At 47.0% G+C, this 12,423-nt stretch overlaps 1 protein-coding gene across 1 annotated transcript in view; it reads right to left on the bottom strand.

The window, feature by feature from the left end:
* TNFRSF8 (TNF receptor superfamily member 8) overlaps positions 1-5,378 on the bottom strand; it is a 28,052-nt gene extending 22,674 nt beyond the window's left edge. The window contains exons 1-2 of the mRNA XM_077930927.1: positions 5,350-5,378; positions 3,913-4,117 (exon numbers count right to left, since the gene is read on the bottom strand). Coding sequence (XP_077787053.1) covers positions 3,913-4,117; positions 5,350-5,378 — 234 coding nt within the window. The remainder of the gene's footprint in view (positions 1-3,912; positions 4,118-5,349) is intronic.
* Positions 5,379-12,423: the final 7,045 nt, after the last annotated feature.

The following is a 12,423-nucleotide window of genomic DNA, read 5'->3' as shown; positions in this document are numbered from 1 at the left end:
GCCACCGCGCTGCGGCATTTCCTCAAAAGGACTAGCAAGATTTTGGCCTCATGGTTGCAAATAAAGGGCTGGTACAACCGGAATGCGAAGGGACGCGGGTGGCGCTGTGGGTTAAACCACAGAGCCTAGGGCTTCTTGATCAGAAGGTCAGCGGTTCGAATCCCCACAACGGGGTGAGCTCCCATTGCTCAGTCCCTGCTCCTGCCAACCTAGCAGTTTGAAAGCACGCCAGTGCAAGTAGATAAATAGGTACCGCTCTGGCGGGAAGGTAAACGGCGTTTCAGTGCGCTGCTCTGGTTGGCCAGAAGCGGCTTAGTCATTCTGGCCACATGACCCGGAAGCTGTACGCCGGCTCCCTCGGCCAATAAAGAGATGAGCGCCGCAACCCCAGAGTCGGCCACGACTGGCCCTAATGGTCAGGGGTCCCTTTACCTTTACAGTCGGAATGCAGGAAGCTGCCTTATACTGAGTCAGGTCATTGGCCTACACTGGCTGGCAGGAGTGCCGTTCCCAGCCTTATCTGGTGATGCTGCCATGGGGGGGGGGGGTCAAACCTGGAGCCTTCTGCACACAATGTAGATCAGAGGTCAGCAAACCTTTTCAGCAGGGGGCTGGTCCACTGTCCCTCAGACCTTGTGGGGGCCAGACTATATATATATATCCTGAAGCAAAGTTTTTAACCCAAGGTAATATTTCTGGGTTGACAGAGTCTGTAACCTGAAGCGTATGTAACCCGAGGTACCACTGTACTCATGTAAAAACACCAGGCAGGCCCCACAAATAACCCAGAGGTGCATTTTAAATAAAAGGACACATTTGACTCACGTAAAAACAAGCTGATTCCCGGACCGTCCGTGGGCCGGATTTAGAAGGCGATTGGGCCAGATCCGGCCCCCAGGCCTTAGTTTGCCTACCCATGATGTAGATGCTCTCCCATTTGAACAGCAGCCCTTTCTCAGCTCTAAACCGCTGTGTCAAAGGTAGCTGGAGGGTTATTGCAAATTTCTCAGATGTGGTCGGGTGGTTTTTGCAAAGAGCGTGCTTGGGGAGGGGACTGGGGAAAGCCGATTCAGAAAAGTGAGGGGTGCAGTTTTCTGCCTGCCGGCCAAGTCAATTCCCAAATGAGGACAGGAGTTGTTGTCACCCCGCCAGTTTCCTGGTCTCGCCACTCATCTCTTGCAAACTGAAATTTTCTGAATCAGCCTTCTGGTTTCAGTGGCCTCAGAAAAATATTAGTGAATGAGTCATTTTCGGGCTGGCTTAGCCAGTAAGGGAGCCAAAGATGGCTGGGTTTCCTGGCCCCAGGAGAAAGAGCTGCTGGGTTGAACAAGATCCACAGCAACAGCTGCACGTGCGAGGTTTTGCTGTTATGCACACATGCCAGGAGGCGGAAGGACACCGGCCCGTTCCTCTCCACATTAAAGCACTCGCTTGCAGCTCCGTCCACAGCAAAACCGCAAGAGGCAGTGCGGCATAGTGGTTAGGGTGCAAACGTGCTAGGACGTGGGAGAGACCCAGGTTCAAATCTGCCATTCAGTCCTGAAGCTCATCGGGGTGACCTTGGGGCTGTGATAGGAATTTTGAGGTCTTAGATATATGTTAAATGTTCATAAGTGTACCAACCAAGCACGTACATAGATCAGCACAGGAAGACCAACCTGGAACCATTTTGATTCCTAAACTGACCAAATGTTTTCTCTGCAAGGTCAAAGTGGTCAAATTGTCTCTTTCCTCACAAATCCTGTCTTAAGGGTATGTCTGTGTTTGAATAGGGTGTGAGCCTGTGACCTGGCCCAGGAACTAAGTATTTATCATTACAAAAGATTGGCCAGGCTCCCCAGGCAGTCCAATCAAGTAAAATGGGGCAAAATGTTCCCCATACCCAACATGGGAAGCTGCCTTCAATAATGATGATGGTGGTGGTGGTGATGATGGAACCACAGTACTGGTCCTCCTCGCTCATTCCTATCCTAGATCCGTAGAATTGTAGTTTGAAGGGATCCCAATGGTCATTGAATGGCAATGCATTGGAAGCCCATCTCCAGTGGCTTTTAAGCACATCCAGTGCATGATCTTTCCCTCAAAGGATTCTGGGCACACACACACACACACACACACACACACACACACACACCGCTCTTCAAAAAGTGACAGGTCCAAGCAAACCTTCCCAAACTACAGTGCTCAGAATTCTTCGGAGGGGTGGGGAGGAAATGCGCTTTGAAAGTACAGTGGTACCTCGGGTTACATACGCTTCAGGATACAGACTCCGCTAATCCAGAAATAGTGCTTCAGGTTAAGAACTTTGCTTCAGGATAAGAACAGAAATCGGGCTCCGGCGGCAGCAGGAGGCCCCATTAGCTAAAGTGGTGCTTCAGGTTAAGAACAGTTTCAGGTTAAGAACGGACCTCCGTAACGAATTAAGTTCTTAACCTGAGGTACCACTGTACAAGTACCTCACATCCACCCTCTCACCAGCAGCAGTTCTTGAGTTTTTCCAAACATCGTTCTCCTCCCACCCTACCTAGAGACACCAGGGATCAAAGCTGGGGCGTTCTGCATGCCAAACAGCTGCAGGCTCATTCCTCACCCTGATACTTTGTTGGCTTCCCAGAGGCACCAGCGCTGGACCGGCAGTCCCCTGATCTGACCCAAGAGGGTCTTTCTTACATTTTTGGGTGCCTGCCAGCCAAGAGGACACCCATCTCTCAGTTCCCCCCTGCCCAAAAAAACCTGGGCAAGATTTTTTGGAATAAAGTCAGGAGAAGGGGCTTAAGTTTTAGAGTGAGTTGGGCCACTGGCCATCTAGCCCATTGCTGCCAACACAGACTGGCAGCAGCTGTCCAGGATCTCAGGCAGGGGAGATTTCAAGCCCTAACTGAAGACGGAGCCTGGGACCTTCTGCATGCAAAGCAGGTGCTCTACCACTCAGCAAAGAACGTGAGGTGAGCCCACTGGGTCAGGATCAGGCCAATGGCCCATCATCTTGTCCTCACAGCCATATGCCCCAAAGGGAAAGCAGGATTCAAGCGCAATCGCCCTCCTGTGATTTCCAGCAACTGGTCTTCAGAAGCAACCAACTTTTAGAAGACATCTGAAGGCAGCCCTGTTTAGGGAAGCTTTTAATGTTTAACAGACCACTGTACAGTGGTACTTCGGGTTACATACGCTTCAGGTTACATACGCTTCAGGTTACAGACTGCACTAACCCAGAAATAGCGCTTCAGGTTAAGAACTTTGCTTCAGGATGAGAACAGAAATCGTGCTCTGGCGGCAGCAGGAGGCCCCATTAGCTAAAGTGGTGCTTCAGGTTAAGAATAGTTTCAGGTTAAGAATGGACCTCCGGAACGAATTAAGTACTTAACCTGAGTATTTTAATACTTTGTTGGAAGCTGCCCAGGGTGGCTGGAGAAACCCAGCCAGATGGGTGGGCTAATAATAATAATAATAATAATAATAATAATAATAATAATAATAAAATCATCACTGTCTCCGACAGTGGAAGGAGAACATGGCCATCGAGCATAGCCACGAGCCATCGCTAGCCCCCCCCCCACGCATTTGTCACTGCCTCCTGCAGCAGCGAGTTCCACAGATTAACCACGCGCTGCGTGTCCTTCCCCTAAAAAGTGATCCAAAATCCCAGTCCCCATTGCTCAGAAAAGGGAGTCTACCACCTAGTAGTGCTCAAAAACCGTGCGATGGTTCTTCCCCTTCTCAGAAGCATAGAATTGTAGGGATCCCCAGCAGTCATCTAGCCCAACCCCCCCCCCCGCGCGCCATGCAGGAATCTCAGCTAAAGCACCCATGGCACGTGGCCATCCAGCCTCTGCTCAAAAACCTCCAAGGAAGGAACTTAAACCCACGACTGATTCCCCCATTCCCCGATCTTAAGCCGCGCGGATGCCTCACCTGGGAAGGCGGCGCCGCGACCCTCTGCAGAACCAAGAGGAGGAACAGCAGCCACGTAGGGCGACTCCAAGCACCCATGGCGACTCCGGGTCTCTCTGCCCTCTTCTTCAGAAATGGGAGGTGGGCAGAGCGCAGGCTGCCCTTCTGCCCGCCCGCCCGGCGAGGAGAGCGCAGGGCGCAGGGACCTCTCCAAAGCGCGCGGGATCTGCGCCGGGCGAAAGAAAAGAATAAAATCAACCACGGGGTTGGGGGGGGGGCATTGGGGCTGCGGTCAACCTCAGGACTCCGCCCCGAGGGGCCTACATGCAATTAACTTTTTTAAAATTAAAAAAAAAACCCTAGGTCTGCGGCCATCCTTGCCTGAGAACGTGGTTTCCAAATCACACATCACAGGCGCTTACCGGTAGCTTATCTCCCGCCTTTCCCGTTATCTGCCTCAGTTTGCCTCCTGTGAAATGGGGACAAGCCTATCCAGGGTTGACCGGTCAGGTGTTTTTTGGGGTTGTTTTTTTTTAACGCCCTTTGTTTTTGCACTCTTTTAAACCAAGAAGTGTGCGCGCGTGCGAGGGAGGGAATCTTTGGCCCTCGCAGATGCAGTTGGATTTCAACTCCCAGCAAGCCAGCATGAGCAATGGTTAGAGCGCGGAGTGTGTGTGATGGTAGGTGAAATCCGGCATCATTTAGAGAGGGTCATCAGTGTTTCCCCTGCCTCGGCTTAAAAGGCAGCTGAGGTCTGCCGGCTGCCTGCGGCTTGCAGAGTTTTCACCTGCTATTATTTTTTCCAGATAAGGTTGCGCTTAAAGAAACAGAAAAGTGCTATTTAGGAGCCCTCTTTAGTAGAGGAAGGGCTGTGGCTCAGTGGTGGAGCACCCGCTCTGCATGCAGAATGTCCCAGATTCAAACCCCCCCCCCCCCAGCACCTGCCGAATAACACCCTGGAGAGGTGCTGCCAGTCCGTGCAGACACCACTAAGCTAGATGGGACCAAGGGTCTCATTCCGTGCGAGGCAGCTGCTTTGTTCTCTCTCGTCCCCCCCCCCCCCCCCCCGCAGCAAGTAATCTCATGGCAGGCAGCGTGTGGCAAGGCTGGACTGAGAAAATAACTATTTGGGTGTTATTTTCATTTCTTAAAGGGTTTTTTTAGGGGGGGAGAAAGTCACACCTTTTTTTTAAAAAAGCGTGGTTATTAAATGACTCTGCCTTTTGTAATGTGTAAGATCACACACACCCAGAGAACATTTATGCTTAAGCGATACGCTTGTAATGAATAGCAAGGGTTGAGGGCTGGTCTGGAGCAGTCTCATAATTGGCTGTGGGTTCATTTATTTAGTAATGCAAGATTGAGGGGGGGGGGCTTTCCCTGCTGGGTCAGACTGAAAGGGTCCAGCGTCTTGGTCACACAGTGGCCAACCAGGACCCGAGCTTTAAGACCACTTACCTGCAGCCGTTCACCGCCAAAACTGTCATTTGGAGTGTGATAGGAATTTTGAGGTCTTAGATATATGGCAATGTTCATAAGTGTACCAACCAAGCACGTACATAGATCAGCACAGGAAGAGCGACCTGAGGCCATTTTGATTCCTAAACTGAGCAAATGTTTTCTCTGCAAGGTCAAAATAGAAAAGCCTCCCCATTGCCTTTTCCTTCACAAATCCTGTCTTAAGAGTATGTCTGTGTTTGAATGGGGTGTGAGCCTGTGACCTGGCCCAGGAACTAAGTATTTATCACTACAAATGAATAGCCAGGCTCCCCAGGCAATCCAATCAAGTAACCTGCCAGACAGGAGATAAACAATGACAGGAGAAAAACAACATTCAAATTTCTGTTTTAGACCGCCTTTTTTGTGATGTAGGTGTGATGTATCTGAGGGGTGGTCTTAGGTTACACCCCTTCTGTGATGTATGTATGATGTTTCTGGGGGTGGTCTTGATCTACAGGGTAGCAATTTCAAAAGTCTTTATAAGGCCTTGCATGCCATTTTTCTGGGTCCCTCCTCTCTCCTGTGTGGAGGGGAGCACCCTGTTGCAACAGAGCAATAAAGATCAAGCTTACTAGCTGCTTTGCTTCTCAATATTCTCTGGTTGGCCTCTGTTATTCTCTCCTACCAATAGGGAACCTATGTAAGGACTCTATATGGGCTCTTGGATACCCCATAAGAGAAAAGGGCAATTTTTGTTTACAACAGGGGGTAAACTGCCTCTAAATATGAAGGCTCCATCAATTGGTTGTGGCTGGCCGACTGCTGGGACCAGTGACCCTGCCTTAAGAACAAAAAAGCCTGAGGTTAGAATCAAAGAATTATAGAGTTGGAATAGGATCTTTTGACCAACACGAGGTTTGAACCCACAACCCAAAAGCAGGACATGAGTGCAGCGCTCTCCAGACATGTGATTCCCAGCTGTTGGTATATCCAGATTTTGCCCTTGTTCTTCAGGAGATTTCAGGAATTACCGTATTTTTCACCCTATAGGACGCACTTTTCCCCCTCCAAAAGTGAAGGGGAAATGTGTGTGCGTCCTATGGGGCGAATGCAGGCTTTCGCTGAAGCCTGGAGTGCAAGAGGAGTTGGTGCGCACCGACCCCTCTCGCTCTCCAGACTTCAGGAGAGCCCCAGCCCCGCAAACTCGGGGGACAGCGGGAGGCGCAGCGCGCCTTTCCCGCTGTCCCCCGACTTGGCTAGAAGGCTGGCGGAGGGCTTTCCCCTCCTCCAGCCCCGCAAGCTCCCAGAGCGATGCCAAAGCTGCACGCAGCTTCGGCATCGCTCTGGGTCCCATTCTGGGGGGGGGGGGAGGGGGAAGCCCGAGCTTCCCCCGCCCCAGTCCCGCGCCTGGGGGGGGGGAAATAATTTTTTTCCCTTTATTCCCCCCCCCCCCAAAATCTAGGTGCGTCCTATGGGCCGGTGCGTCCTATAGGGCGAAAAATACGGTATATCTCTGGGATGGGGGCAGGATAAGGGATCTGCTAATGGCACAGCAATAAAACTGCTAGCCCATTTGCCAAGCTAAGCAGGGTCTGGCTTGGTTTCAAATGGGATGTTGAGATCCCTGCATTGCAAGGGGGTTGGACTAGATGACTACAACAGTCTTACGATTCTATGAACTCTCAGCATCCTTAGCAAACAGCAGGTCCCATGATTCTTTGAGGGAAGCCATGGCTGTTCATGAAGGGGCATCATGGTGCCTTGAATGTGATCGATGCCTTACCTACGTCCTTCGTCAAAAAGCCCATTGCGATCCATGCTTTGCAGAGGGAGGGAGAGGCACTGTGGCCTAATGGTTAGAGTGTTGTGCATCTGATCAAGGGAAATCTAAAAAATGTAGTACAGTGGTACCTCGGGTTACATATGCTTCAGGTTACAGACGCTTCAGGTTACAGACTCCGCTAACCCAGAAATAGTACCTCACGTCAAGAACTTTGCTTCAGGATGAGAACAGAAATTGTGCTCCGGCGGTGCGACAGCAGCAGGAGGCCCCATTAGCTAAAGTGGTGCTTTAGGTTAAGAACAGTTTCAGGTTAAGTATAGACCTCCAGAACGAATTAAGTACTTAACCTGAGGTACCACTGTATAAGCAACCAACAACTGGGAAACACTGGCCTATGAGCGTTCCAGTTGGAGAACAGCCTTTACCAAAGGTGTCATGGGCTTTGAAGACACTCAAACTCAGGACGCAAGGGAGAAACGTGCAAAGAGGAAGGCATGCTTGGCAAACCCCCGCCATGATCAGCTCCTGTCTGGAAACCAATGTCCTCACTGTGGAAGGGCGTGCGGATCCAGAATTGGCCTCCGCAGTCGCTTACAGACTCACTGTTAAAACCGTGTTTATGGAAGACAATCTTACTTGGCTATAAGGGATTGCGGAAGAAGTACAGTGGTACCTCGGGTTACAGACGCTCCAGGTTACAGACTCCGCTAACCCAGAAATAGTACCTCAGGTTAAGAACTTTGCTTCAGGATGAGAACAGAAATCGCATGGTGGTGGCGCAGCAGCAGTGGGAGGCCCCATTAGCTAAAGTGGTACCTCAGGTTAAGAACAGTTTCAGGACCTCCAGAACGAATTAAGTTCTTAACCCGAGGTACCACTGTAGTTGTTTTGATAAGGAAAGCTGAAAGAGGGTGATACAAGAGCATAGGACCAAACTCCTTGGAGCCAAGGTCCCTTCAGGACACCCCCCCCCATAAAATATTTGAGGAAGCCACACAACCCCAGTTGATGGGCATTGTCATTCAAATGGTGTTTGTGCACCATGTCTTGTGATTGATTATGCGGAGTGGGGTTTACCTGCAGCCCCCCCCCAATATTTTTTTCAAGTTGGCATCCCCTGACAAGAGTCTTGCTGCCCGATTAATCCAGCATCCTGTTTTCGCACTGGCCAACCAGATTCCTGTGGAAAACCCGTATGCAGGACCACAGCCCAACAGCAACTTTCCCCTCCTACGGTTTCCAGCAATTCAGAAGTATTATTGCCTTTGACAGTGGAGGCAGAGCATAGCTTTCACGGCTAGTAACTATCAATAGCCTTATTCTCCTCCATGAATTTGCCCACCTCTCCCTCTTTCTTTCTTTTTTATAATAATTTTTATTGCATTTTCGACTTTATCATAGTTACAATTTCCATACATAATTCAATAAACTCAAATATTGCTCTATCCGAGCATCGACCTCCTCTCGCTCCTCTTTCTGACTTCCATACATATTTATTCTTAGCATTTCTATAACCACTTTTTTACCTTCTCTCATTTTTTTTAAAATTCCCCTCATTAAAGGTAAATCAGTTCCTTATAATCACATGACAAAACATTTCAACTCAAAGCTACAAACGTTTTCAGGTGTTTACAACGTTCTTTCATATATAATATAAATTTGCTCCAGTCCTTTTGAAACAGTTCGTCGCGCTGATTACGGATCTTCCCCGTCAGCTTTGCTAACTCCACATATTCCACCATCTTACTCCGCCATTCTTCCACTGTTGGAAGCTCCTGTGATTTCCATTTCTGAGTCAGAAGTATCCTTGCGGCCCTTGTGGCATACATAAACAAATTCACATCTTTTTTGGGAATTTCATCTCCAATTAAACCTAACAGAAACACCTCTGGTTTTTTAAATTGAAATTGTATTTAAAGATCTTTTTAAATTCATTGTAAATTAGATCCCAATAGGCTTTCACCCTGGTACACGTCCACCACATATGATGGAAGTTCCCCTCCTTCTTACATGTCCAACAATTCTTATCCTGATTTCTATACATTTTTGCCCATCTTTCAAGGCCATCCAAGTTGCTGGCCTCCTGCAGCGGCGAGTTCCACAGTTTAATGGTGACGGGCTGCCAATGCAGGACTTCCTTCCATCCGCCATGAATCATCCGTCGCTGAAGATTGCAACGAAAGAAAAGTTCGAAATTGCAACTGAAGGTTGCAAGCAAAGGAAAGGTAACAAAAAGAAGTCTAAGCATCTTAGTGCCAAGTCATGAATTCATGGAGGACAAATTCTGATGAAGGGATGCAGGTGGCGCTGTGGGTTAAACCACAGAGCCTAGGACTTGCCAATCAGAAGGTTGGCGGTTCGAATCCCTGTGACGGGGTGAGCTCCCTTTGCTAGGTCCCTGCTCCTGCCAACCTAGCAGTTCAAAAGCATATCAAAGTGCAAGTAGATAAATAGGTACCGCTCCGGCGGGAAGGTAAATGGCGTTTCCGTGTCCTGCTCTGGTTCGCCAGAAGCGGCTTAGTCATGCTGGCCACATGACCCGGAAGCTGTACGCCAGCTCCCTCAGCCAATAAAGCGAGATGAGCGCCGCAACCCCAGAGTCATCCGCGACTGGACCTAATGGTCAGGGGTCCCTTTACCATTACAATTCTGATGAAGAGTAAAATTAATCAGAGGTGTGGCCAGAGAGAACCAATCAGAGGTGCGGCTGGAGATTTGATGTGAGAATGGGGTTTCATGTTCAGGAAAACACAAAAAGAGCAAGAATTCTGGTGGGGTCTTCCTCTCTGTGTGATTTCTTGCAACTTTTAGCTGATGTACATTTTCGTCTTTCCCCCAACAGTGGCTTCTACGAAGGCACGCTTGCTTAATGTTTTTGAGATTTCACATTTCCTTGTGTGGTTGATAATAGGCCAGACAGATACTAGATTTTCTGTGGGTCCGCCCCCCCCCTTTATCAATTTTGTAACAGAAGGTGCCTACAAATCATAAATGGCAAACAATAGAAGAGAAATCCCCAGAACAAGAATAAAGGTAAGTTAAAAACTAAACAAGATCTAAAGGGAAGGTTGACATTTAGTCCAATTATTTCTGTCTCTCTTCACGAGTTCCTGCATAGGAATACCAAAATAGCAGAACCTGGGACAGTCAATTTCAAATCTGGCAGTGTAAGTTTTTCCCAATTACTCGTTCTTCCAGTCTTAAATTCAGTTCTCCACTAAGATAGGGCATATAAGATCAAGGGCACCATTCGTCAGTTAATTTTAAATAAATTTAAATTTTACATAGCACTTTCTTTTTTCTGTTCTTTCCCCCTTCTGTAAGCTGGTTTGAGAGAGAGGAGTGTGGTATAAATTCCTTAAACCAAAAAGTAAAATAAATAGATGAAAACCCACATGTCTAAAGGATACCATGTTCTGATTCAAAGTGAGAATGTGATGAAGTGGGAAGAGAAAAACTATTAAGAATTATTCAGTTGGCAACATTTGTTGAAATGCAGCCAGGAATTAACAGTAGAAAAATGAACTTTTTGTTTGACATCTCCTGACCTTTCTGTTTTCAATCATCCCTTTTCAAGGAACCCACAGGGCAGTGAGTTCAGACCTTATCCACAGTTCCTATCAAAAGAAAGACAGAAATCAACCCAGTACTAAGAATCTGTCAAGAATGTATAGCTTGTTGTTGGAATGGAATACACAAGATGAAGTGGTTAAGTCTGCAATGATTAAATGGGCACAGGACATTGGTCATAACATTTTGTTTGCTGACTGGGAAAGGTTGTGGACCACAGGTATGAAATTTACGGCGTGTAATGCCTTAAGAGAGAATATTATGAAAATGATATACAGGTGGTACATGACCCCAGTCAAGCTCGCAAAAAATTATCACTTGCCCGATAATAAATGTTGGAAATGTAAAGAAATTGAAGGAACATTCTTTCACCTTTGGTGGACGTGCCCAAAGATTAAGGTCTTCTGGGAAATGATCTATAATGAACTGAAAAAAGTACTCAGGTACACTTTCCCTAAGAAACCAGAGGCCTTTCTCCTGGGCATTGTCGGGAAATCGGTGCTAAAGAAAGACAGAACATTCTTTATGTATGCTACAACAGCAGCAAGAATACTCATCGCAAAGTACTGGAAGATGCAAGAACTACCCACCGTGGAAGAATGGCAACTGAAGGTGATAGACTATATGGGACTGGCAGAAATGACGAGCAGAATCCGTGACCAGGGAAGAGATACGGCGCAGGAAGATTGGAAGAAGTTTAAAGAGTATCTAAAAAAATATTGTAAAATTAATGAAGGTTAGAAAAATGTTGGATTGGTTATTAAGGGGTTAAAAGCACTAAGGGATAATTGGAAGAAAATATCTGTTACTAAAATTATTGTAAAAGTAGGGAAAGGATTTGCTGAAAATTGAATCTGAAATTAGAATACAGAAAGGGAAGGTATGAGGAAGTCGTGAAAGTAAGCTTAAAGAAAGTAAAAATTGAGGTTATACGTGTTTTATCTTTTGTATTTGTATGTTATGCCTTTTTGCTTTTTTTTCTCTTTTTTTCTTTTTTTGTTATGGTGTTTGTTAAAACTTCAATAAAAATTTAATTAAAAAAAAGAAAGAAAGAAAGACAGAAATCTCTGATTCATCCATTGCCAGGGTGATGCTTTGGTGGCATCATCAGTTACTAGTTCGGTCAGCGGCATCCCACACATTCCCTGTTCCTCAAAATGCTTCTCAAAGCTTTCCAATCAAAAAAGGAGTTGCTTCTACACTCCCACGCAGCTGTCCTGAACTCACATGGTTAAGGCAGCATTCCCCACATGGACTATAGACTGCTGTGTGCTGCCTTGAGACATTTATAATTTAGGAATTTGTTCAATAAATCAATAAAAGCCTGTGGGCTGTTCGTGTTCAGTACAATTGCACCAGAGTGTAGAAGGAACAAATATTTCATTCAATATAAAATGGCACTTGGGATTTATCAATGGCCTCAGTTCTGCCTGTTAATTACCATCTTTGGCAGTCAGCGCCGAAACACAACCTGGTTGTTACATTTTAATTACTTTACTTTTGTGTGTGTGTGTGTGTGTGTGTGATCTATAAATATTCTTATAAATATTCAACCCCCCCCCCAAAAAAAAAAACCCCAGGCCCACCTACACAAGAAAGAGGGAGAAACAGCCTTGATGGTGTTTTCAGAAGTATTTTAAAATATATATATGAAAAATCAGAGGCAGCATCTGTATCAGTGTGGTGGCATTTGCTTCTTTTAAACTCATGGTTGCCCTCTGGTGGTTTAAATAAGTACA

Source organism: Podarcis muralis, chromosome 7 (assembly GCF_964188315.1).
Source record: "Podarcis muralis chromosome 7, rPodMur119.hap1.1, whole genome shotgun sequence".
Taxonomy (NCBI): Eukaryota; Metazoa; Chordata; class Lepidosauria; order Squamata; family Lacertidae; genus Podarcis; species Podarcis muralis.
This window is presented reverse-complemented; position numbering and strand designations above follow the sequence as displayed.